The sequence below is a fragment of the Lutra lutra genome, chromosome 8 (genome assembly GCF_902655055.1).
Source record: "Lutra lutra chromosome 8, mLutLut1.2, whole genome shotgun sequence".
Classification (NCBI taxonomy): Eukaryota; Metazoa; Chordata; class Mammalia; order Carnivora; family Mustelidae; genus Lutra; species Lutra lutra.
The window spans coordinates 143,079,686-143,105,503 of NC_062285.1; the positions used below are offsets into that span (position 1 = coordinate 143,079,686).

General features: G+C 62.8%; 1 protein-coding gene across 2 annotated transcripts in view; it reads left to right on the forward strand.

The window, feature by feature from the left end:
- Nucleotides 1-25,818, forward strand: part of TAFA5 (TAFA chemokine like family member 5) — a 185,990-nt gene that overhangs the window by 138,367 nt on the left and 21,805 nt on the right. For both annotated transcript variants that reach the window (XM_047743441.1, XM_047743440.1), the window contains exon 3: nucleotides 19,952-20,079. In XM_047743441.1, the coding sequence (XP_047599397.1) occupies nucleotides 19,952-20,079 (128 nt within the window). The remainder of the gene's footprint in view (nucleotides 1-19,951; nucleotides 20,080-25,818) is intronic.

Genomic DNA, 25,818 nt, shown 5'->3' on the forward strand with positions numbered 1-25,818 from the left:
CAGCTCTCAGTTTCCCCTTGTAGACCTGGAGGACATTGTTGTCCTGGAGTCCCGGAAGCCGCTGGAGGCCGCTGGCCACTGTCCTGAGAACGAGCCGTGTCGTTGTGTGCACGAGGCTCAGGCTTCACCACGCCTGCAGCCGATTCGCCGGTGTCGCCGCAGCCCGGGCCCCTGCCGGCTGTGCTGTGAGTGCCTCTGGGTTCGTGGCTCTGTGCATACCGGGTAGGGGAGCCGTCAGCCCTGAGGCCCCGGTGGCTGCCGGCCGTGGCTGATTCTCCGAGCCGAGCGAGGGAAGGACACACAGAAAGGGCTCAGCTTCCGCCTCCCCTGCCTGCCTACGTCCTGGTGCTCTGGGTTCCCATTCAGCCCCGGGTGGCCAGAGGTGGGCAGGGAGGGTGAGGGACCCGGGCGGAGGTGGGGCAGGGCCGCCACTGCCGGTAAGGAAACAGCCCCCCTGAGCAGGGAGCGCAGGCCACGTGAGACAGACACCACCCTGAGGGAAGGCCCCGCCGTGGCCGGGCCCTGGCACGGCAGCCACCCGGGGCTGGCGTTCTCTGGCTGTGCACACCAAGGTCCCCTGGGGCTCTGGCCCAGCCGGTGTGGCCCCTCACCTCGCAGGGGCCACAGACCAGCTGGGGAGGAGTTGGGTAGCCCAGGCTCTTCACACTGCGCCCAGCAGTGGCACAAGCCGCGGGACGTCAGGGGCACTCGGAGCTGTGCCGGCCCTCCTCTGAGGTCCGAGTGCGGGCAGGGGTCAGGCTGCCAGGCCCGCGCAGCGTCCTGCCCAGCGCCTCCACACAGGCTCGGACCCATGAATAGACGGTCTCAAGGTCCACAGGAGCCGCTGACGGGAGCACCTGTCCGATCTCCAGGGCCCTCGCTCCCCTCTTGCTGGTGGTCAGGACGACCGCTCACCTGAGGTCACTGTGCGGCCCCATTCCTCGGGGAACTGGAAATGGTTCCCTCTGCCCGTGTGTCTCCTTCTCGCCCCCCCTCCCAGCTGTGCTCTGTGTCTAGACTCGGGAGGAGGCTCAGCGCCAGGCCGCGGCCCCCCACCCCACCCCACACAGAGGGATGGAAGTAGCAGCCCTCGGACCTTCTAGGACATGGATGTGGCTCCCAGAGCAGCCCTCAGTTTCCGCTTGGTCCCAGTCCCTGGGGACAATAGATGTCACCTGCCCAGGGCTGTCCTCCTGTCGTGTCCAACAGCCTGGGTTCCCAAGACCACGGCCTGCAGGACCCCCAGTCCTGCCACGGTCTGGCCTCAGGGTGACAGATGTGACCTCTGAAGCCAGTGGCCTCACCTCTGAGGCATCTGTTGCGACACACACCTCGTGGAGCTGTGATGACCAGCTCAGGAGAAGGGCTGGACCCCGAGGTTGCAGGCAGACGGGGTGCTGGCTGGCAGGGCCGGTGACCTTGGGACCCGCTGCAGGTCCGCAGCAAGACCCGCCCGGGGCCACACCTTCGTTGGTGTGTGTTCCATGACCCCCGAAGCCTGTGCACTCTGTCTAGGCCACCTGTGGCCTGTGACAACCTGGCCAGGGGTCAGGAAAACCACCACAAAGGCTCCGCGTGAAGGTCCTGCATGGGGACGCGTTGGGGGCGCTTGGCTTTGGGTGCGGTCTGTGTGTCGGTGCTCCCACCGCAGCTCTGTCCTCTGTGTCGGGGCCAGACTCACAGCCTCAGCGACTCGTGCCGGTGTCAGGGAGGGACGGTGCGGCGCCCGGCCGCTCACGGTGGCCTCGTGCATGCCTGAGCCCACAGCAGGTTTCTTAGGGATTCGCCGTTACCAGATCTTCCTGTCAAAGGTGGCTGGTGGTTTAGGGGAGTGACAGCTGGCTTCCTTTCCTTCGGGTCTCCGACTTAGGTAACTTTAATGAAGTTACACCATAGAGACCCCGGCTGTCACCAGCGAAATCCGGGACTGACCCTCCCGGTGTGCCAGTGACCTCGGTTAGCCCGCTCCTCACAGACACCAGCTAGAGTGCTGCTTCGTGGCGGGGGTGGATTATCTCACGGCGGGGTGGCTGGCCGTGCAGTGGACCGGGTACCAGGGCCCCGTGCCTCCCGGGGCCGGGGCTTGGCTGCAGAGGCCCCTTCCGTCTGCCCCACCCCGAGGCCACAGCTGCCGATTGTAGGAGCCACTGGTCCCCTTCCAGGCGAGGCCACGAGGCTCTGTTTGCAGAGCTGGCCTGGGCTCTGGTCCGGCCGGCGCCCCGACCCGTGCCTGCAGCCAGGACTGCGGCATCCCTCCCCCAGCCCCGCTCCCCAGGCCCGGCCAAACTGCTGCGTGTGAGCTCCGGATCGCGGGGTGCATTTGAAATAACTCCAAGGTACAGACTCCTTCAGTTCTGTCGTTTTTCCAGGCACTATGATTCTCCTGACCCTGGAGCAGATCCTTAACTGAAGTCAAAGCGACATTTTCCCAAGAGGGGGACCAGGACGTGGCCCCTTGCTCAGCCTCTGTGCAGGGGTGGGGGAGTGCCTGAGGCCAGCGAGCCACGGGGCTTCCTGAGGCCGGGCAGCTGGGCTCGGAGGGACACGGAAACAGGCAGCATTGAACCTAGAAACGGGGGTGTCCACCAGGAAAACCCTCAGTTCCCTGCCTTCCTGGGAAAGGGGGCGCAGGGTGGGCTCCTGGGAACTTTCTGGTATCTGTTCGGTATGAACAGGCTCCTTGTCTCAGGGTGTGACTTAAGGAAGGTCCGGAAATGCAACACCGTTTCCTGCTCAGACCTCTGGGCACCAAGGACTCCCCAGGGGAAGCAAGGTCACCCCTGTGCCTGCACGGAAACCAGCCATGTCTCTGGAGCATCCCCGAACCGGTCAGCCTGAGAGGTCCCCCGGGTGCCCTTGCTGTGGGGGCAGGTGAGGGTCTCCCAGGCAGTCAGGCCCCTCGGTCACAGGTCCACCTCAGGCCCGGGAGGACGGGGCTGTCGGAAGATGGAGGGGCTGGGCCTGGAGATGTTGCAGGAGCTGCCCGGGGCCTCTGGCTCCACGGACACTCGGTGGTCCCCCCATTAGAGTACAGACCCCGCATCCCTACACCACACGTCAGCCCCACGGCCGCCCCACAGCTGCTCTGTCACAGGCGCTCACACGACGCTTCCTCACAGCCCCGCTCACAGCCAGGCAGAAGGAGCCTCAGGCAGAAGCTGTAGAGCCCACGGGCTGTCCCCACTCCCTCCATCACCGCCCTCCGACCTTGTGTGGGGACCGCATGATAAGCTCAGAGGAAGGGAGGGCCTGGGAGTAAGAATCCTGGTCTTGACAGCACATAGGCCGCACGTGCCACGGTGTCAGACAGAGACCCTGGTAGGGACGTCAGCCTCCTTGTTTTTCCCTTCCGAATCTTCTCCAGAGGACAGGAGGAGAGGACGCATCCCTGAGGGGTGCGTTCATCGGCCGTTAGCAGCTGCCATGACCGTGTCTAAGGCTACCACACTCCTCTGACCTTCTCTCGGTTGGGGGAAGGAGAGCAAGTGCAGGGATTCCTGGTGCTTAGCACACCAAAGGTTTGGGTGGACAGATGGCCAGACAGACGGATCGATGGGTGATGATCAGATAGAAGGGTGGGTGGTGGATGGATGGATAGAGGGATGGTTGGATTTGTGGGCGGATGGATGGATGAGTGTGTAGATGGACAGGTGGTAGACGGATGGACAGATGGGTAGTTGTATATTTGATGGATGGATACACAGGTGAGATCGATGGATGACGGGTAGTTGGGTGGATGGAAGGATGATGGCTGACTGGGTGATTGCATTTGTGGGTGGATGGAGGAATGGTGGAGGGACGGATGGACAGACAGAGGACGGCTCTTTCAACATCTCGTGGGCCCCACAGCGAATGAGATCTCTGTGAGTAGGATTGCTCGGGGCATCGGAACACTGGGTTGCCCGAGGATGGAGTCCGTGTTGTCAACCTCAGCGTCACCTGGCCGCGGCCTGGGTCTCTCCTGTGCAGGCAGGACCACACCTCTGTGGTTGCCCACCCCCCACTGCTTCCCCAGAGACCGACACACGGTTGCCCCAGGTGGCCTCTCAAGGAAGGGTTGCCCGTCTCCGAGCGAAGGACGGGGGCTTCAGGTGCAGTCCCCCAGCAGGAAGCCCTCCACTTCCGGAGCGGGGGGTGACACCATCCTCCGTATCCTGAGATTAAAGCCCGGCTGCCTCTCGCGTCTTCCCTGTCCAGTAGCTCCTGTCAGTTCGTGAGAATTTGCCCAAGAAATATAGTCGGAGAGTTTTTTTTTTTCCTTCTCTACTTACATTTCTTAATCCTAACGAAGTAAGGAAACAGCTCATGACAACTGTGCCTTTTTCCCGCTTCTTCCTCTCAATCTAGTTTGATTACCCAGATGGGGAGTGTTTTCTGCGGGGTGGGGCCATGCGCTCATCACAAAGCAAGGCCTCCTCCCCTGCGCGCTGGGGTGCCGTTCTCACGCAGCTAATGAGTCACGCTAATCAGAGAACCATCTTGAAAATTAATATATTCTACAGTAACTATTTAAAGAAAAAATAATTATTAAGACTGTTCTCACTAAATTACGCCGTCTAGAAGTTGTAGAGAGATTTTGTCTGATTTTAAGATGTAATCTGGGTTTTGCCAAGTTTTCTTCTCCGGACTGATTAAAGGTGTGGACTCTGGGGGGCCGGGGTGGGCGTTCCTGCCTCGGACCCGGGAGCGCAGAGGGCCAGCCTCACGCAGGCCGAGGCCCTCGATCCCCTCAGGGGGCATGCCCATGAGCAGGCAAGCTTCGGAGCCATGGGGCCCCCAGGCTGCCCCAGGAGTGGGGAGCTCCCTGCCTGTCTCCGTAGCATATGGGGTTCATAGGGGACTCTTGACATCACCAGCTCCTGGAGAGCAGCGTGTCCTGACGTTGGAGATGACTGTGACTCTGTCAGCCTGCATGGCTTTGCTACAGGTCCTCCCCGTCCCCACCCCGGGTGTCCCTCCTAGAACCTGGTGCTCATACAGGACTTTGTCTGCAGATGAGCTGAGCGGCCGTGTGGCATGGGGAACGGGGCTCGGGGGTACACAGAAGGGCCCTTTCTCCACCTCTGTCCCCCTATACTCGGGGACATTAGCACACCAACCTCCGGTCCGGGACTGGGGGGGCTTCTCGCTCATCCTGCTGAGCCAGGCTCGCCAGCCCCCGCCATCCCTGATCCCCAGGTCTCAGGGTTCAGCCGACTTCAGTCACTCCATTCCTTGGGACACACGTTCACCCCGAAAGCTGAGGTCCTACCTCAGACCTGGAGTCAGAGCTCAGTGGAGAGTTCCGGGCTCCCAGCAAACGTTAAGGAAACGCGAGCGAGGTGTCCGCGCAGCGACTCCATGGGGACGTGAGGCTCTGAGCTCCTCGGGCAAGTGGCTGTTTCTTCTGACCTCGGTGACACAGCTGACTCAGTGCCCCGGGTCTTGATTCAGAGCCCAGGTCTCCCTGTGGCCCCACGGGGTGGTCCCTGCACCCCGGGGCGCGTCAGAGTCTCCTGGGCAGAGCGTTAGAGACACAGACGCCCATCCCAGCCGCTCACTCAGGCTCCTCCGGGTGCCCGGGCTGCCATGGTCTCCTGAGGGCCACCGTCCCTGCCTACCTGCTCCAGGCCTCCCCCGTTCCAGCCCCTGCCTCCCAGATGCTTCCCGTTGTTGCTGGCCGGGTCTTCTGTGCCATGGATGGGGAGCTGGGGTCGGTGGAGGGGTGGCCGTCCTCTAGGCCGCGTAGATGCTGCCTCACTGCTTTTGTCCGTGGGCTGGGGGGCTGGGAACCTGCTGGAACATACCCACTTCTCTCTGACAGGGTGAGGGCTCCTAGCCGGGGCCCACAGCCCCGTGCTCAGGGGATGGACCTGAGCTGGATGAGCCCTTGGCCCATGCTGACTGAATGTGCCGGAACCTCATGGAGGACGCGCCTACAATGGACAGCTTGTTCTGGAAAATGCTGCCTGGGCGTCCGGGTCGGGTTTGGCGGGGCCAGGGACCAGGGGTCCTGGCTAATGGATTGGGAGCCCTCAGACCCTTGCTCACCTCCCCGCAAGGCCTGGAGGACCACGGCCCTTCGAAGACTCTGGTGGGTCGCTGAGCTACACAGGGGGCCTTGTCCCCCAGTGGGTTGCCTCGACCCCAATGGCAGCGTCCACTCCAGTGGCCTCTGGAGCTCCCTGAATGCTCCAAGCTCACAGCAGTGATGACACACCTGCCTGGGGTCTTCCCCGTGTGCCCCTCCCTCTGTCTTCACTGCCTTCTCTCCTTCCTGAACCTTGCCTCTTCCAGGAAGCCCTCCCGACTGGCCCCAGGGCCTCCTGTGGACATCCCACAGACACGGCTTCTCTAGTGTAAACTGTTCTCGGACTGCTGGCTCGCAGCTCCTATGGTCAGGCCCGCGTCTCTGAGGCAGGGGACTCTCGGTTGGGCCTGAGGGAGCGAGTGTGGTCCTCTGCCCAGAAGGCAAAGCACCCACCTGAGCTCAGGGGTCCCAGAGGCCGAGCTGAGCCAGCCCCCATGCCCCTTGCTTTCCCCATGGGTCTTTCTGGGCCGGATCTCATGGGCCTCCTGTGTTGGGCCCTGACAGCCCTGTGCGAGGAGGTGGGGAAGGCAGCCAGCACACGCCCGCGAGCCGCAGAGCTGTGTCTCCGAGAGGTGTTGTTTTGCATAGACGTGGGCTGCTGAACTCCTCTGTCTCCTGTAAGCAAGGAGACCAGAGCAGGTCAGGGACTCGGGCCAGACCCCACCTGCAGGCCGGTGGCTCCGGCTGGTTCGGGTTCGCGCCGGCAGCAGCTTCCACTGGCTCAGCAAGGAGCGCTCTTCCCGCTGTGGCCCTTGACAGTCTGTGGGACAGTCTGTGAACCAGTTTAGGGGGGCGGATACACCCCTTCCCATGGGGCTTTCGGCCTCACTTTCGTGCCCATCTTGAGTGAGGGCCAGGGAGACGGGCTCCGTACAGCAGTGTGCGCGGCCGGGCAGTGACCCACCGGATGCACCCGCTGTCAGGCATCGCAAGGAAACGATGGACGTATTTACAGGGACACCCGCTCCAGACCGGCTGCATAACCGGCGGCGGGTCACAGAAGATTCTGGAAGGCTGGGAGAGGGAGGACCAGGCCTGCACGAGGCCCTCCCTGACCCCTTCCTGCACCTCCCGGTTTCCCCTATGTCCCCTGACCTACGTTCTAGCCACCCTTCTGTGGGTCTGATCCTCTCTGAGTGACGGTGACAGCTAGTCCCCACCGCCCGCTGACAGCTCGTCCCCATCCCCGGGCGCCCCAGCGTCTGCTTCGTGCACTGCTCGCCAGCCGCGCTTGGTGAGCCCTTCGCCGTCTCCTGGGCCAGACGCTCTTGCGTGAAGGGTTCAGAACCGAGAGCGGTGGCCGCGCCCCCGGCCCCGGACACAGTGAGCCGCTGTCCTCTCTCACCTTTTCCAACTCCACCCAGCGAGGCTGCTGCGCAGGGTCTGCGGAGCGCTGGGCGCCGTGCCCTCACGCCCTGAGGCTGGGCTGACGTCCACCTACTGCCAGAGCGGGACGGGGCGGCGCGCCGTGCGGCTCGGGCTCCCGACCTGAGCCCCGCCTGCAGGCTTCCGTCCCTCCTGCCGCCCCCCGCTGCTCCTCCCCAGGGCGCGCCCAGTCCCGGCTGCCCGGGGCCTTCCCCACGCTCCCAGCCGGGTGCCAGGTAGGCGGGCAGGGCTCTTGGGATTTACCGCCCCGACCTCCCCCGCAGCCGCACCAACGCTGGCAGGGCCCACTGGAGGCAAAGAGCTGATGTGTATTTCGGGGCCAGTGGAGGCAATTTTATTCACCCAGTGGTGAGGAGCCAGCCGCAGCCTGGCCGCGGGGGCAGATGAGGAGGAGAGGAGTCCTCTAGGCTGTGAGGAAGTCAGCCTAGCGCACCCCACAAACCCAGGCGCAGCAGACACTGCGGCGTCTCGTAACTTCTAGAAATTAAGTAGGACCGGGAGCACTTGGAGGCTTCTCCAGTAGACAGACAGACAGACAGACACGGGTGTCCGGAGCAGGAGCAGCCAGAGCCCGTGGTCGCACCCGGAGCAGGAAGCTCCCAGGTCATCTGATGACCCACCCCGATGGGAGCCCAGGGACCCCAGACCCTCATTTAGTCCAGAGGCTTCCTGCCTTGGGGACAGTGCAGGGCGGGGACAAGGCGCTCCTCAGGGGCTAATGGGGTGGGAAGGGAGGCCCCACCCTGGAAGCCCTCAGTCCCGGCCACCACCGAGCCAGCACACACTCAGAGGTGGGCTGGAACCGTGGCTTCTCGTGTGATTCTCGGATCCCCAGAATCCGTGCTTCCTGGGTGCCGACTCCCGCAGCTGCTCAGAGTAAAGGTGGGAGGGATTTATTCAGGCCCAAGGGCACCAGACGCTGCCTGTGACCCTCTGTCCCATTGACAGTCACACACCAAGTGCAGGACGTGGCCAGGGCTTCTGTGGGAGAGACAGGCAGACACGGGGAGGGCCAGGCTCGGGGTTGAATTCATTCTGTGCGCAGCCTGGCGGGGCACGTCCAGGGCCACGGAAATGCTCGGATCCTTGGTCGTGTAATTCTGTTCCTAGACTTTTGTCTTGAGAAGATAACTCAAAAGAAGGGAGGAGGCGCGCCTGGGTGGCTCAGTGGGTTAAAGCCTCTGCCTTCGGCTCCAGTCATGATCTTAGGGTCCTGGGATCGAGCCCCGCGTCGGGCTCTGCTCAGCGGGGAACCTGCTTCCCTAAGGGGGGAAAAAAAAAGGAGGAAAGGTGTGTTTAGAGCAGCCTTGCGCCAGGAGCTCAAACCGTGAGAGTGCCGGGCCATGAGGACAGCATGCGGACTGGCAGCAGCCGCAGGGGCAGAGGTGAGGCCGTGGAGAGCATCCACAGAGCCGGGTCAGGAGGTGCTGCAGCGTGAGACCCAGGGGAGCCTGCTCTCTTCCGGAGGCCCGTGCCTTGGCCCCGGCTGGGCTGGACTGTCCCTCGGCCAGCCTTCTCTCCAGCCTCGCTTTGGGGTACCGTTTGTGTGGCCACAACCTCACAGAGCCCATGGACGCTGCAGACACAGCTTGCACAGATGGCCCCGTGTGTCTGCTGTGTGAGGGGGTGGCGGGGGTCACCCCCCCCCCCCCCCCCCCCCCACCCCCCCCACCCCCAGCCTTTAGATCTTGGGGGTGGAGTCTGGACCCCCAGCTCAGTCCAAGGCACAGAGAGGGCTGAGCTGGGCCCGTGTATGCAGCTCGCCCGGGCCTGGGGCAGTGCTGTGGAGGGGAGGCCCAGCCAGGCCCTCAGCCTCAGTCTCGGCTGTCTCCCCCCGTGTGCATCCATGGCCTCCTTCACAGTCCATGAGCCACGGGCCTGCCTGACCTCAGGGTCCCCACGTGCGTCACAGAGCTGGGGTGCCCCTCCTGCTCCCCCCTACTTGCTCTATGCCATATCGGGTGCCAGGCATGAGGCAGGTCACCCATCCTGCAGGGTCACGAGCAGTTGCGGGCCCTCTGGCCCCAGGTCAGTGCCAGGCCATGCGCCGGGTCCCGTGGTCGGGCCTCCGTCATGGCATCAGGGAACGCTATCATGGTGGGGCTTTGGGATTTGGCAAGCACCATGTGACTTGGAACTGAGGGTCCTTGACACAACACAGGGGAGGGACATCTGTCCCAGTGTGTGGGGGGCCACTGCACTGTCATCCCTGGGGGCCCCCGGTGCTGGTCATCGGGGGTGGCCCTGCCCCAGCCACAGTGTTGCCGTGGGACCGGCCGCCGCCATGTGCAACATTCAGCTCCGTGCATGCGGCGCCCCGTCTGCTATTGGGCGTGCGGCACCGTGAGGAGCTCTGACCAGTGGCCATGGGAGTCGCTCCACGCCCACCCGCGTAGTCCTCCCTGCCCCACCCCCCCCACTGAGCTGTCATCGTGTGGCAGGTGGGGAACTGGGGTCAGAGAGGGCCAGCACCGCCCCTCGGGGCCCACAGGCGGCCCCACTGGACACTGACCTGCGGGGCTGCTGCAAACACTGGCCTGGGCCCGTCCTTCCGCCGCATCTCCCCTTTTCCTCCCGCCGTGTCCTGGCTCCTCCGGCTCTTGCTGTCCCCGGGAGCCGGTCGTGCCCCCACCAAGGTTCCCACCCGGGGGCCTCATGGAACACAAAACGTTTGGGGCTCTGGTCGGACTGAGCACAGCTCAGCTCCCTGCGTGGTCACTTCTCAGCTTGGCAAGCTGACTTGGCAAGTCTCCTAACCTCTCTGAGTTCCCATGCCTCCTCTGTGATACCAAGATAAGGTGGGTCACTCCTTCGTATGTAATGATCAGCCACGATCATAGCAACAAATGAGCTCGGGCATCCCTGGGAGGGCCAGCAAGCTGTCCCCGTGGCCTCAGGCTTCAGGCATGTCCCCAGTGGCTTGTTGTGGGGCTCCCTAGGGACCAGGTGGCCCTGCTCCCTCCCCCACTGCATTCGGGCCTTGGTGTTTCCAGTGGCCATTGCAGCACAGAAGGTGCTTCTGGAGCTGCGAGCATGTAGGTGTCTCCCATGCCTGGGGGGCTGTCCCTGCAGAGACTCTAGCTTTGTTTCTGTTCTCCCGAGCCCCGTGCGGCTGACTCTGCCGGGGCGGCAGGGTCCAGGGAGTTCTGCATGTGCTAGCTCATCTCCACATGACCTCTGGCCTGTCCCAGGCCAGGTAGTACCTCGCCCTGTACCCCAGACCTGGCACACGGGTCCCCACACACCATCACCTGTCCTGATACCGTACCTGTCCTTCAGGGCAGTGCCCAGCCGGATCCTCCATGCCCCAGGGAAAGGCTGCCCGGGAGGGCCAGTGGAAAGTGGGCTCCAGGAGGAGAGGCTGAGGAGAGCTTGGGGGCCACCCAGGGTGCCCTCCGACCTCCTAGCCTCATGGGCCGTCCCTGCAGGAGGCCCCTTATGCGCCTCGTGGAGCAGAGAGATGGGAGCCTTGGGCTTTCCTCATCCTCCAAACTTTCGCTCCCGGATCCTGGCTCAGTGCAGATATCAGGGTCTGCGCCAGCTCTTTACAGGGCAGATGTTTCTGGAACCCTGTGATGTCCCACTTAGGTCTGCCTCCTGAGGGTCAGTGTCCGTGGACCTATAATCAGCACGTGTACATGTGTGTGAGCTGTCGGCCACCCCTTTCCTGGTGTGTGGCCTGACCCCCTGTCACCGGCAAGGTCTGGGAGGCTTCAGGGGACACACCCATGTGGGTCAGACCTGCCAGAGAGGCTTGGGCCCCTACCCGGGCCAGACGGGGTCCCCGGAGAACAGAGAATGTGGCCGGAGCTGCAGCCCCGCTGGCTTTGTTCTGGGTGGTTTGTCTTTTCCGAGCCGTTGAGTAAAGTAAGCAGATTCACATGCTAATGGAAATGAAGAAACATTTTATTCTAAAGGGAGCCATGCCATTTACGGGCAATGGAGGGCCCGGCGCTGAGTGGAGCGGCGCAGTCCCTGCGGTCCCCGGGCAAATTAGCACGGCTGGCCCTGTCCATCTGTCCAGCCTGGGGCGGGCAGCGCTGGCCGCTGTTGCCACTGCCATGGGCCAGACTCTGGCACCTCGGGGTCAGCTGCGTCTGAGGTCCCCGCAGTCGGGGTACGTGAGGGGGTCTGCTGGGCTGTGTCTCAGCTTCCCCGTGAAGGGCTGGCACTGATGCGTATTCGTGCCAGTTAACTAGGAGGAAACTTCCAGGTGCTTCCCGCCGGGCGGGGCTGGAGCTGGTTCTGCACTTCCCACTCGGTTCCTAAATGAGACGCCACACTCAGGGGCGCACACACACACGTGCATATATGCACACGCATGTGCACACCCCCATACTGGCACGTGCAGCATCACGTGCATGTGTGCACACACAGACGCGCAGCTACACGGCCCAGCTCGGTCACTCACAGGCACCTGGTCGGCAGCTTGATCATGAGCACCTTGGCCGTGGGAAGTGCCTCTGGCCCTGGTGCTCTGGTTAAACTGGGGTCCACGGAGACCCTCAAGCCCACCTCCTGGGCACCCCTGAGTGACAGGAGTGGGAGGAGTGAAATCGGGGGGTGATAGCACCAGTCCTGGGCCGCTGCTGTCAGGGAGGGGACATGGGCAGGCCGCCCAGCCCCAGGCCCCGTGCCCTCACGCTGAGGCCACTCTGGGTCAACACCTGCACAGGCTCCATTTCTAAGCGTCTGTCTAGCTGAGACCCCTTGGGCCAGATGGCCCAGGGGCCTTCCAGTCCTGTGTGTCTGCACCCCTCCATCCGTCGTCCATCCTTCCCCGGGGCCCTCCACAGAGCTGTGGTTGGTCCTCCACCATGCTGGGTCTGGGACTGTGACACAGACGACCCCACGGCCCTCACAGGGGCAGCAGGGGTGGGAGCTGGGCTTCCTGGAGGGAGAGGCAGAGAGGGGAGAGGGTGGTGGACAAAGGTTTCCAGGAGAGGGGATGCCTGGTGGGAGGAAGGAGACTTGGCCACAGGAGAGAAAGAGGGCGGGGCATCTGGAAGGTCTGACCCCCAGGGGCATCGGGGACCCAGGTGGGACTTCTGCTGCTGGAGCCCGTGGGGGGCAGAGCCCAGAAGGGTCTGGACCTGGGTACTGGCAGCAGCCCCTTGTCCTGGCTTCCTGGGGGACTATGGGACCAGCGGTGGTTGGGGGGGGGGCCCATCTGGAGGGCGGCACTCACCCGGCTGTGCAGAGAAGGGCCAGGAGACGGAAACTCCCGGGCCTCAGTTTTCGGGTCTGTGAAGACGGGGGCTCATGCCCCTCCCTGAAAGACGGCTCTGGGGGCTTAATGAGGTCATTACTACAAGTTACCTGTGGTTCGTAAGGGCTCCATGAAGGCATTTCCTGCTTTCTCCTCCTCGAGGGGCCTCACCTTCTGGGCTTGTGCAGGCGACGGCTCTCATGGTTGTCTTTGCCGGTGGACACCTTCAGAGCCACTGCCCGGGATGGGTTGTTCCTGCTCCGGGCCGAGGGCCACCCCCGGGCCACGTTGCTGGTCCCAGGAGCCGGTGCGGATGTCACGCATGCACAGAGCAGGTGCTCGGGGAATGTTAGCTGATTAAAATCGTCTCCCAGGCCTTCTGGAGAACAATGTGGCCGTTTGGAGATTTCGAGAGAAATCACACATGTAAAGCACCGTTACCCTTCTGGAGTGTGCGTGAACTCCGCGAATGGCTCAGCGTTGAGCTTCTTATTGGGTCCAGGGGGCTCAGAGCCTGACTGCCTGGGAGCCTGGTTCAGCCCCGGGGGTGGTGCTTCACGGGGTGGGGAGGGAACCCCAGGCAGGGGCGGCCAGAGAGCTCCAGGCCGGCCGTGCGCACCTGTCCTCCTCGGACAAGAATGCCTTTCTGGACTCGGGTCTCATGCTAATTCCTGCCTGGAAAGTGAGCCTCCGGCCGAGGACTCCGCTGCACAGGAGGAAGCTGGGGGGCGTGGGGCACTCTGTGACCTTGGATGCACAAGGCAGACCCCCGAAGGTGCGCCAGGTCTGCATCCGCTCCGAGGCATCACGGGGCCCTTGGTGTGGGCTCTGGGTCCCAGGGCTGCCGTGGCCTGGCTGCAGAGCCGCTCCAGGAGAATGAGCACATCTGCCGTCTGTATCTCTGGGCAAGGGGACCTGCTGGGCCTGGCAGGTGGCCCCCTGGGCTCAGGGGCCAGGAGAAAGGATGGCCTGGGAGGCCAGGTGGACAGAGGATGTGATCCCGCTTAGGGCAGAATGTCCTGGGGGCTGGACAGAGCTGAGGGGGTCAGAATTCAGGCTCCGGGATGCCGTCCTCTCAGGATCTTTACAGACCCAAGTAGACAAGTGCGTGCTCGGATCTGGTGGTCCCGTGGAGCATGTGGACGTGTGAGCAAGCAGCTGGCATGTTCGAAGCTGGGTTAGTGACTGTGTGTCTGGTTCTTTTCTCAGTGCTTGTCGGGCTCGGTGCACACCTGCCTTTCTGGGGAGCAGGTGTCCTCCAGAGCACACCTGACCCTCACAGAGGGGAGGGGGGACCCATGCTGGCGCAGGACACTTTTCCTTACTGCTCCCCATTTAACCTGCTCGCTGGCACGTTGGAGGCCTGCCGGTCCTGGCACAGCGTTTGTGAGCTTTCTGGCTGACCTGGGGTGTCACTGTCTCACCGCGGTTCCAGGTCCCAGAGCTGCTGCATGATGGGGACACAGGTTTACCTTCTACTGCCATTGAGACATACAAGGGGGGATGTCAGGCCCTGCCCACAGCCTGGCAGCGGGGGTCCCTGCCCGGGGAGCACCCAGCATCGGGAGAAGCATGTTCTCTGTTGATCTTTTTGGAGAAGCTGCCCGGGAGCTGAATTGAGAGGCTCGAGGAGCCCAACTGGGGGCAGGGTTGGGACTTGAACCCGGGCCTCCTGCCTCCTGGCACTGCTCGCCCTTCACCATGGGTCCCAAGTCTCCACAGACTGGGAGGACATAGGCCCTTGCAAGCCAAGCCAGGGCAGGCAGGGGGTGACTGCTGGGCACTCCCATGCCCACAGGCCTTCCATAGCTGCATGCCCAGCCCCACGCTTGGGGTGTGCAGCTGGGACCCTGCTTCCCGCAGCTGTATGTGTGTCTCTGCGTCCATCAGAGTCCTCTGCTGATTTGGGGAAACTGGGTGTGAGGCTTGTGCAAACACAGCTCTGCAGCCTTCCAGGTCAGCTGTCCCCCAAGAAGGCTGGAGGTTGTTAGGAATGAAACACAAAGGACTCCTCCAGCCATGTGCTCAGGCAAAGGTCTATGAGTCCTCCCCAGCCCTCCCCCATGCTGCATTGTGGGCACAGGCAGGAGGTGCGAGGCTGGGACACGTGGGGTGGGGGGGCTCTGAAAAGAGGGAAATCTCTGCTGGAACGATAGGGACTAAAGGGGGCAGGTACAGGGTGACCTCCAGGCTCAAAACCCAGCTTCTCAGTATTCCACGTCACAGGGTACTCAGAACCTGCACTGTCTGAATGAGGTTCCTGAGAGCCTCCACCAAGAACTCTGGTGGGAACGAGGGGACCAGTGTGCTCAGCACAACAAGGGCTCAATCCAGGAGCTGCTGATGCTACTGATGGTTAGCAAGGGTGCTGGTGACGATGATGATGGTGACGGTGTGGTGATGACGGTGATGATGATGATAATGATGATAGCGATGATGGTGGTGGTAATGGTGATGGTGGTGATGGTGGTGGTGATGACGGTGATGGTGGTGGTGATGGAGATGATGGTGATGGAGTTGGTGATGACGGTGGTGGTGGTGATGGTGATGGAGTTGGTGATGATGGTCATGATGGTGATGGTGGTGGTGATGGTGGTGATGGTGGTGGTGATGGTGATGTGGTGGTGATGGTAATGTGGTGATGGTGATGGAGATGGAGACGGTGGAGTTGGTGATGATGGTCATGATGGTGATGGTGATGGTGGTGATGGTGGTGATGGTGGTAGTGATGGTGATGATGGCGATGATGATGGTGATGGTGGTGATGGTGATGGTGGTGATAATGATGATGGCAATGATGATGGTGGTGATGGTTGCAGTGGTGGTCATGGTGACGGAGATGATGGTGATGGAGGTGGTGATGACGGTCATGATGGTGATGGTGGTGATGATGATGATGGTGGTGGTGATGTTGGTGATGATGGTGGTGATGATAGTGATGGTGGTGGTGATGGCGATGATAATGGTGATGGTGATGACAGTGATGGAGATGATGGTGATGGTGGTGATGGTGATGTTGGTGGTAGTGATGGTGATGGTGGTGATTATGGTGATGATGGTGGTGGTAACTGTGGTGGTAGTTGTGGTGAAGGTGATGATGCCATGTGGTGTGGTGCTGGTGGTGATGAGGAGGCCTCTTGAGCCTGAGGAAGCTAGATCTGCTGAGAGTGAGGGTCGGATAGCATAGATGACTTTGCAGCCAGACCCCTCGGCCTTGGAGATTTCTGGAATGTGCTCCAGGAAGGAGAACCAGGGCTGAGGGTCCCCCAGGTTCAGTGAGGGGCCATTGAGTGGCAGCACCAGTTCATGCCCTTTCCTACACTGTCCTTCATAGGTCATTTCAGAAGGAAGGAGAAGGAAGCCACTGACCCGGCTCCATGGAGGGGTGGGCCAGCTGCAGCAGGGACTGATCCAAGCCTAATTGAGTTTGGGGCCAGCTCTAATGCCTGTGTGATGCTGCCAACAACATAACATGTTTGTTTTTTTTTTTTACCCCAAAGACTAAAGCAGACGTGCAATCTCTTAGAATCCCAGGGGAGACCCTTCCCCCACCGGAAGGGCCGGAGGGACAGTGGAGGGACAGGGACCCCATGCTCCATGTACATTACGCACACCTGTCTCTGGGTTGAGGCCACAGCAGGGAGAACCCAGGGGCGGCCACCACAAGCGAGGGAGACCGAAACCCCTTTGGCTGGAGGAAGGGCAGTGGGCCACAGGGCAGGCTCCTCCCAGGCTCCCTTCCACAGTCCCAGGCTGGCCCACTGGGTGTGGGGCTCCACGTACGTCCAGAGCTCGCCGGACCATCTTGGGCACCAGCCCTGCCTCCTTCCCTGACCAGTTAGCCGTGGGCGGGCAGCAGTGTTCCTCAGACCTCAATCATCTGAGAACTCCTTTGAACGGAAAGCTACTTCCTTGGGCCCCTCGTTAGTGACCTAAATCGTTTTTATTATGATGTTGCAAGCGGGGAGCCCTCGGCAGACCATAAACCGGAATAAGCTGAAACATTCACAGATTAGACACAAGCAAAACTGCGAAACTCATAAAATTTAAATTGGCAGTGTTCGTGTTACAAGGCAGTCATCTGGGGAAGCCCAGCCCTGGCGCTGGGCCGGCCGCGGAGACGCACCTGCGAGCCCTCCTGCCTTCCCTGCGGGCTGTGAGGTTGGGGACACCACACGCTGCAAGGAACTGCGCTGATCATTGTGAGTCTTTGTCGTGAGCAGGCCTGGGATTTCACGCAGAGCCGCCCAGAGGCCCTCCAGTGCCCACCCCAAGCTTCTCACGCGTGTGGACACATTGGCCTCGCTGCACAATCCAGTCACAACGGGGACTGGGGACAGAGCCATGCATGTGTCCTGCCACATGCTTTCCTCCTGCCATGTGACACGAGGTCCCTAGCACTCGCTGTGCAAACCCTGTGGAGCCTCTGCTTGCTGGTGTGGGGTGCACACCCATACGAATGGGGAGCGGATGCCCCAAGGAAAGGATGGCCAAGCTGAAGCCCAGGGAGGAAAGGTCCCTACTTTCTCTAGAAAAGGCCTTGAGAGGACCATCGTCTTGTCATACAGGTAGCTGGGGGAGGCACGGGGCCTTGCTGTCCTTGCTCTATCTCCGAAGGCTGTCCTTTCCCTTGAAGACAGTTCATTCCTTGTCCTTCCTTTGAAGGGTCCGCACTGCCCCGTCAGACTCCATCACTCCGGCTGCCCTGGTCTGTCTGCAGCCCTGGTCACTGCCTGTCCCAATATTGCTTGGGCACATTGGCCTCCCACCACATGGCCCAGAGCCACCTAACTCACTTCTCTCCTGAGACCAGGGTGACCGGCCCTGCCTGGCCATTGCCTTTCCGTCGCTCAGTCCCCATACTGCCCTCCCAGTGCCGTCTGTGTCCTGAGCCGGCTGCCCACACGGTGCCCACAGCTCATGTTACATTGTTTACACATCTGGGCTGAAGCAGCGGGAAACTGAGGCACAGCCCCCGTCCCAGAAGCACCTAAAGGCCCACGTGGAGGGCAGCCTGGAGCAGTGTCCAGAGCTGCACTGAGCCCCAGCCTGAGGCCCTCGGCATTCGGGGCGGAACGCGCAGGCGGCGCTGTGAGCTCACGCCCCTGCCGGGCCAGCAGCAGGTGCACAGGCCTGTGCTGAGGACGCAAGCCTGTCCATCTTCCAGAGAGCTCGGTGTCTCCTCGGGCCTGGGGACAGGCCTGGGAGACGTGGTGACGACCCCTGACACACTGTGGGCCGAGGGGTCTCCCGTGGCTATGGCACGTGGCTGGCTGCCACCACAGTCCCCAGAGGCCACTGGTCAGCTGCTGTCGCTCATGCCCCTGTGCACTGTCAGCTCCCGGAGGACGCCCTCCTGGGCGCTGGAGCTGCCTCAGCATCATGGAAGTGGTGACGTGTGGCATGAAAGGTCCCTTTGTCCCTGGGATGGGGTGGCCAGTGCTGTGCCTCCCACCGCCTCCTGCAGGAAGTGGGCTCGGCAGAGTGAGCCAAGCCTAGCAGCAGACAAGAGCCATGTGTGCTCAGCAGCGGCCCCGAGGCGCCCTCGGCAGCCCTGGCACCCGACACGCCCGGACGCCACCCCGTGTGGGGGAGGGGTGCCATCAGCGACTTGGTGTGTCTGCGTGTGTGCGTGTGCTCTTGTGGGGCACTTTGCCTTCCTGCCATGGGAGGGCACAGCCGTCCCTGAGACAGCCTTAGTCCTGCTCTTGGCCCCTCAGGCCAGGACGGGTGGCCCTGGGCCTCCCTGCAGCGCGGATCAGCACCGTTGGCCCGCTACGTTGACAGCGCTCCCCGGGAGTGGCTGAGGGACAGATGGGACCGCAAGTACAGAAGCTCCTTGACCCGCCCTTGAGCCCCTTGCCCGGTCTTCACGGCTGAGCCCAGACAAGCCGCCCCTTCCGCGTCAGGATCTGTGCAGACGCCCTACAGGATTTCCACGGGTCGGGCTGTGTGCGTGATCCAAGCTTCTAGCCTCTCTGTGGGCTTAAGGGGTGCGTTTGCTGGTGTACAGCCGGGCTTCTGGGCCATCTCTTCCTGTCACCAGACGGAGCTTCTGCGAAGGCCCTGCTGCTCGGGCCTCCAGCAGGAAGAGGGAGCAGAGGAGGAGCGAGGCCCTGGGGATGTGCAGGGAAAGGCGCTGAGCTCCCGCCGAGCAGTCCAGGAAGGGGCTCCCGCCTGCCCCCAGCTTCCCGTCCTGGGGTCCACCCAGGATGAGGCCGACCCCCGTGAGCAGGATCCAGCACGTCCTCACCCTGCCCGGGGGACCCGCACAGGCACTCAGCTGGCGTGTTTCCCACACTGATGTCCCAGCAAAATGAGAACCACATCTGAGGGGTGGGTCTCCCCCACACCACCACCTGCTGCGGGGACAGAGGCCACAGGTGCGGTGGCCTCAGCAGCAAACAGCTGCGTCTCCCTGCCCTGGGGGCCAGGGGTCTGAGATGACGGGCCAGCCGGCCCAGGTGCTGCGAGGCCTCGTATAGCTCGGTGTTCCTACTTGCGAGGGCACTGATCCCCAGCCTCGTGACCTCCGTTAACCTGAATTACTGCTCTAAAAACACCGTCTAAGGACCCGCACACTGGGGCTTAGGGCTTTGCCATGTCACTCTGGGGGCACAGTCCAGTTCATGGCACAGCGTAGAAAGGAGCTGGCACAGGGTGACGAGCTCTCGTATCCCCAGAGACGGCCCCGAGACGCACACCATGGCTCTCTCCCGGCGCGCTCACCTTTTCCTGCTGCCCCCAAGGGGACAGTCAAGCGTAGAGAGCACTGGGCAGATGCCCAAAGACACACGTGTCCTCGCGTGGCCTGGACCCAGACTCCGTATCCTCGTGTCCTGGGAAATCCCAGGTTTTGTGCCTTCCGCAGCAGTGGGCTGGAGTTGGGGAGGACGCCGTGTTTGGAAGTGTGCACGTGGAAGGCTCAGCTTTGAGGTGAAATGGCTTCTGGCCCGTGGTGGGAATCCGGTCTGAGCACCCAGACAGTGTAACTGCGTGGGCCCCGGACTTACCACTGTGTAATCACTCGTACATGCGGTTAGAAGGACGTGCACGTGGTCCTAGTTCTGCCTCTGCCGCCGCTTACTGATGGGCTGGCGGCAGAGTTGGACCAGGGGACAGCGCTCAAGAGGGGGCCGGGGACAGGGACGAATAGAGGCCCGGCCCCCCGATGGACGCCAGGCGCTGCCCACCGGACCATCCCTTCCCAGGGCGGGAGTCAGGCTGCTGGTGCTGTCCCGGGGCCCCAGGGAGCAGCGGCTGAACGGCTCTCTTCTCTCCCGCAGCGCGAATCATCAAGACAAAGCAGTGGTGTGACATGCTGCCGTGTCTGGAGGGCGAAGGCTGTGACCTGCTCATCAACCGGTCAGGCTGGACGTGCACGCAACCCGGCGGGCGGGTGAAGACCACAACGGTGCGTACGCGGCGCCATTCACCCTGCACACCAGAGGGCGAGCCAGCCCCGGGCGGCGGGTCCCTGCGGGGAGGTGGGCCCCACGTCAGAAGGCAGGGGGACGGGGGCAGCTGGCTTGGTGTGGAGATACTGCCAGCCTCGCTGCCTCCCCCATGCAGTCTGTCCTCGCCCCCTGCGACCGGGTCGGTCTGTCCCTACTGCGTCAGATTGTCCCCGCGGCGGGGGGCCCAGGGGCCAAACAGAACCAGCCTGAAGGTGTCCGCCCAGAAGTCAGCTCAGAGCCCCACGGGGTGGTTGGTCACGTCTCGTTGCTGGGATGGCGGGTGTGCTCAGGCAGGAGGACGGGTTAGGACCCCCCACAGCCGCTGAAGCCTCTTTAGGGAGCAGGACCGGGGAAGGACGCGGTCCTCAAGGTCTGCTCCGGCTCTGGGTACTGCGTGGTGGCCGTCTGGAGCAGAGGCCCTGACCCTGAAATCACCGAGGGCACCCCAGTCCCTCCCAGAGCCCGCTGAGGGGCCCCCTGCATACCCTCTGTCCCAGGAGCCGAGACCCACCTGGGCCCCGTGGCTGCTGTCCCGAGGGGATGGAGGGGAGGATGGGGAAGGGCTCTGAGGCCGCTCTCTGAGGTCCCTTTTTCAAGGTAAGTTCCTCAAGGCCCGCGCACGATGGTGTGAGCCCTCTCACAGGCCCCGCGCCAGAGGCAGGCTCTGTTCCTTAATGCAGTCCCTTGTTGAGGCTGGTCCCGTGACCCCACAGGCCCGGGAGCTCAGGACCCTTGCCTTGGTCTGGCTGCTGTGAAAACCACGGCCGGCAGTGGGCAGCAGACGTGGTCTGTCTGCCGGCTGGGCCTCCCCCCCTCAAACCCTGGGTCTGGTTTAGGACAAGCCCACGCGTCTTTTACCTCTGGAGCTGGATTCTCCCGTCTGCCCGTTCACGGGGGAGCCCGCCTGGGGCGCCGCTGGTCCTCGGGCAGATGCCCCTGCCAGCCTGGGTGTGGGCAGGACAGCTGCGAGGCCCGGGGCCAGTCCGCCGAAGGGCTCAATCTCGGCGCTCCTCACCCCCCACAGGGGTGCATGCCTGGGGCCCGGCGCTCCTGGCCGTGTGGAGGGCGCGTGCTCTGGATCTGGGCTGGCGCGTCCCGCTGAGGGGCTGCGTGGTGATGCTGGAGGCTGGGGCCGCCCCAGGGGTCTGCAGACGCGTCTCTGGCTCTGACAGCGGCCCTGCATGTGGTGGCCATTCGCAAAGCTTTCTTCAAAGCTCACTCAGGCTCTCGGCCCAAACACCAAATACTTGGAGCATGTGGTCCCGTCTTCAGGACGGCAGCTCAGTCCCTCCACCGACGTCGGTCAGCACCGCCGCGTCCCGTTTCACCACGAGTAGGTTTTCTATGAGATGGGCTTGGAGTGCCCTTGTGGCTGCTTGGCCACGTGACGGCCCACACCCCCTCAGCGGCCACAGTCGTGTCTGGAGGGCTGTCCCCCACCCCGACCTTGTCCCGCCCCACTCCTCTGCGAGGGCCGTGCCACTCACGTCTCTGTGCCCAGCAGCACCCGGCGGCGGACACGGGCCTGACAGGCCCCCACCCAGCCCCCCCGCTCAGGGCCAACATGAGAACGTGCGATAATTAATTGTGCCGTCACCTGTGTGGAGCCCGGGAACATGCTGACGCGTGCGTTTCCAAGAACGCTCCTTCTCGGAGGTCAGGTCCTCACCCCATTAGTGGGTCATGAAATTAATTTGCTGGGTCGTGACCCACATTTAAGAGAAGGAAGAAGAAATTAAGTAAAATATCAGAGAATGTCGTGTCCTGAGGGGGAGTCCAGCTGAGCGAAGCTCCCGCACGCAGGGACGCGGTGACGGCTACAGGTTACGGTGAATCGTGGGGAAGACACCGTCCTGGAAACTCGGGGAAGATCCGGCATCCGTGCGGGATTTCCAGGCTCTGCTTCCCACCCTGGGTTGGTCCCGTGGACGCCAGTCGGCACCAGGAAAGGAGACATGGGGGACGCTGCAGGCTGTCCCCCAGGGCGACAGCGCCCTCCCATGGCATCTCCAGAGACGGTCTCCCCTGAGCTCCGCAGTCCGCTGATGACATCCAGCCTGGGTCCACCCCGCGAGCGAAGTGCCCTCCTGCCCTCCCCATGCCACGCGCGTCCTCAGATGCTAGAGGCTGATCTCAGAAGGGTCGCGTGCTGGCGGCCACCGTGATGCTGTACTCGGGAGTCGCTCGGCCACACTTGCACACGTGTACGTTTTGCCGGGCTCCCGACGTGAACTGCTGTCCCGTCTCCCCAGTCAGAATGGACCAGCCAAAAGGGAACCCATCTTCCCCGGGAGCTGTTACATGACACCTCTGAATTCCGTCCTGCGTGAACGGCCCATTGTGAGGCATGAGGACCCCTCACTGGGGTGTCCGTCTAGTTCTGTCCAGGATCTGGGATTTCCTGGGAACTCACTTCCCCCAACAACACTTCCCATGAGCAGGTTCTGACGGGTGGCACAGCCACCACCGCCTGAGCACATCTGCGACAGCTGTCCAGTGGGGGACAGCCAGGGAAGGTGTGGGCAGCGGTGGGGTGTCTCTCTTGGATGATACTGGGAGGGGCCAGCCTGACGGTCCCAGAGGTCGGCGCTCACTGCAGACCAGATCACGCGAGAGGTGAGCCCCCGGGTGGGTTATGTTCTCTATAGTCCTGTTGGGCTCTGCCGACGGGCGTCTCCTGCAGTGCCAAGTGTCCGGTCCTGGGTGTGAGCTAGCACAGGCCAGGCTGGGGGCCACCGCCCAGCTCTGCCGTCCTGAGGACAACTCGCCGTGTCCACACTGCCCAGTTACCCATGAGGTCTCTGTGTTCCTGGATTCCAGGTGTACCCCTGAGGCCTGGCATGTGCCAGATCTGGACCCTCTGAGCGGTCCATGCGAGTGACACGTGGGGCCTCTGCTCTGGGGGCACTTGGAGCGTGTGGTTCCTGACTCCACCAGCCAGACGCCATTTAGGGTTCCTTGAGCCAGGCACCTGCCCGGCGTGGACAGCAAGAGGAGGGTACACGTAGCCGTGAGCCCTGGACCCCGAGTGCCGGGCCCTGGCTCTGAGCCCCACACGCCGGCGTGGAGATTCCTGGAAGACGGTTCGTAGAAACCCAGCAGTGCTTGTCCTGGGCTCCCAGTTGAACGAACAGCGCGTAGGCGCTTCCTGCTTTTGCCTCAGGACACCTGTGTAAAGTGACAGGGAGACGGAGAGGAGGAAAGGCAGCGCGCGGGAGAGGAAGCGGCAGAAGCGGACGCTCTTGGTGGGCGAGCTGGTCGGGGCACCGTGCTCGGGTCCCTGGGAGTGGGGAGCAGCTCCTCTGGGTGGCCTGGAGGTCAGACGAGCCATCCCAGCCCTCCCAGCTGCCCCGCGGCAGACAGACCCACCGGGGGCTCACACCAGCGAGGGGAACAAGTCTGGACGCCCTGGGCCCCCTCACGCTGACTGCAGGTGTGGAGGCGACGTCCCAGAGACCCAAGTCCTGAGGCGCGCAGGCCCTCAGCTCTCGGAGGGGACGCTGCGGCTTCTTTCTGGGGCCGCGCCCTGCGAGGCTCCGGCGGCCGCACCCCTGCCCCGCACCTGGAGGCTCACAGGGCAGACATCCGTATGTCTGGGGTATGTCAGGGCCGTGCTTCTCCGAGGCTCTGCGGGGTGTCTGTCCAGCCTCGTCCTGCCTCTGGGGTTCCAGGCGCTCCGGGGCGTGTGGTGGCATCACCCAGTGTGCGCCTCCGTCGTCACAGGGCCGCGTGACCGCGAGAGCCGGGCCTTGTGAAGACGCCGGCTCACCCAGGCTCTTCCCGCCTCAAGGATGATTCCTGGTCACAAACTCGATCCCATCTTTAATTCCAAATGACATTTCCAAAAATGGAAAGTTCTGGGTGGATATGACTTTGGGGAGCTGACCCGTCCCCTCACTAACTTACCAAGCTCAAGGCTGAAATCCCGGGTCACTGCGGTTTGGGGCCTGAGGACCTTTCTGGGAAGCCCACCATCTGCCCACCAGCTCCTCACATCACACTCACCACCATGGATGCAGCAAAGGGTCACCGCTTGACAACAGTGACCAAGTGCCACCGCCCAACCACGAGCGGGGGAAACCAGAGGAATGGGGCACTGGAGGTGGTAGGGGAGGCCCCGCAGAGCAGGGTCCTGAAGCGGAGCAGAGGCTGGTCAGGAAGTGAGGCGGGGACAGCATGCCGATGGGGCACCCGGCCCCAGCCTTGAACCTTCCTCCCCTGGGGGTGCGTCTGGCTCCGGGCCCCTGAGCCCCACATAGGGGGTGCGATCACTCCGCAGCCGCCATACTCCCCTATGAGGCGCCCCTGCCAGGCCTGGGCCGGGCTGCCCATGACGCAGGGGTGACCTGTCACCCACAAGCCCCCAAGCCCCAGGTTTGTGCGAAGAGGTGAGTCATGGTCGTGTCAGGATGTGGACGTGGATGCTAAGAAGATCAAGAATATGTACCTTCTTCTAAGAACGGGGAACACAGTATGTGCACAGCACGCATGTGTACACACACGTACTCGTGGGCTCACGCGCGTGAGCGTTTGTGCTCACGTACACCAGCGTGCGTGTGTAACTGGTTGTGGTAACAATTGGGTAGAGCGAGGAAGTCTCCGCCGAGGAGTCGATTTCTTCAGAGAAGGAGGAAAAAACTAGACTAGAAGATCGGTTCAGGAATTCTGAAGAATACAAGGTCCAAAGGTAGAGAAACGCGGAGAACAGATGATCAAGAAGTACTTAAAACCCGAAGTCCCAGAGCCCCCAGACACGGGCTTCCACGAGCGTGCCCACAAGGGTGGGGCGAGCGCAGGTCCGTCCGCGGCCGCAAGCGCGGGGCTGCAGGTGGGAATGCGTCCTCTCAACCCAGACGGAAAAATGGGTCACAGACAAAGACTCAGATGCCAGCACGCCTGACGCTCAGCCGAGCCCCTCGAAGCCAGAGCTCAGCCGTGCCGGGTTGTCCCGGACCTGGAACTCGGGATTCCATCGGGGGAGGAGGGAGACGGCCAGCCTGGAATCCCAAGACTGCAGCGACGGTCCCCGGGCTCAGGGAGCGTGTCTGTGGATAGCAGGGCCCCTCTGTTCTGTGCGCCCCCTGGGCTGGGAATGAGTGCTCTGTGCCCAGCACGAGGCCCCGGGAACCCCGGCGCAGCCTGCTGCAGTGGTCGGTCCCCAGGCTTTGGGCTGACTGGGCGTTTGCTCCCCAGGAGTTCACCCACACCTGTTCTGTGGGCCCGGCATTTGTGGGGCAGTGCACTTGCCCCTGGGGAGGCCCCGGGAACCCCCGATGGGCACAAGCCTGCATCACGTAGGTGATTGGGGTGGCTTCTCCCGGAGGTGACAGCAGGTCAGAACTGGTCAGAGACAGTCAGGAGAGAGACAGGTGCACACAGAGCCCGCCCTGGGGCCGGCTTCCCAGAGAGCCTGGCTTCTTAGGAGTCCCAGGGTCCAGGTCATCTCCGGGATTGAGGCACGACCTCGGGACCTATGGAAGAAGCCGGTGTTCATTTAACGTGCACTGGGGGCCGTGGGCCACTGCTGGAGGGGACAGTGAGCTTTGCTTTGGCGAGGCCGGTTGGCACCACGGGTGTGAGGTCACTCTGACCCGGACAGATGGCAGATAAGAAACTGTGGCTGGAGGGGAGGGAGCGCAGGGTCTGCAGTGACTGAGGGGACTGGGCAGCCACCGGCGTGACACAGAGACGATGAG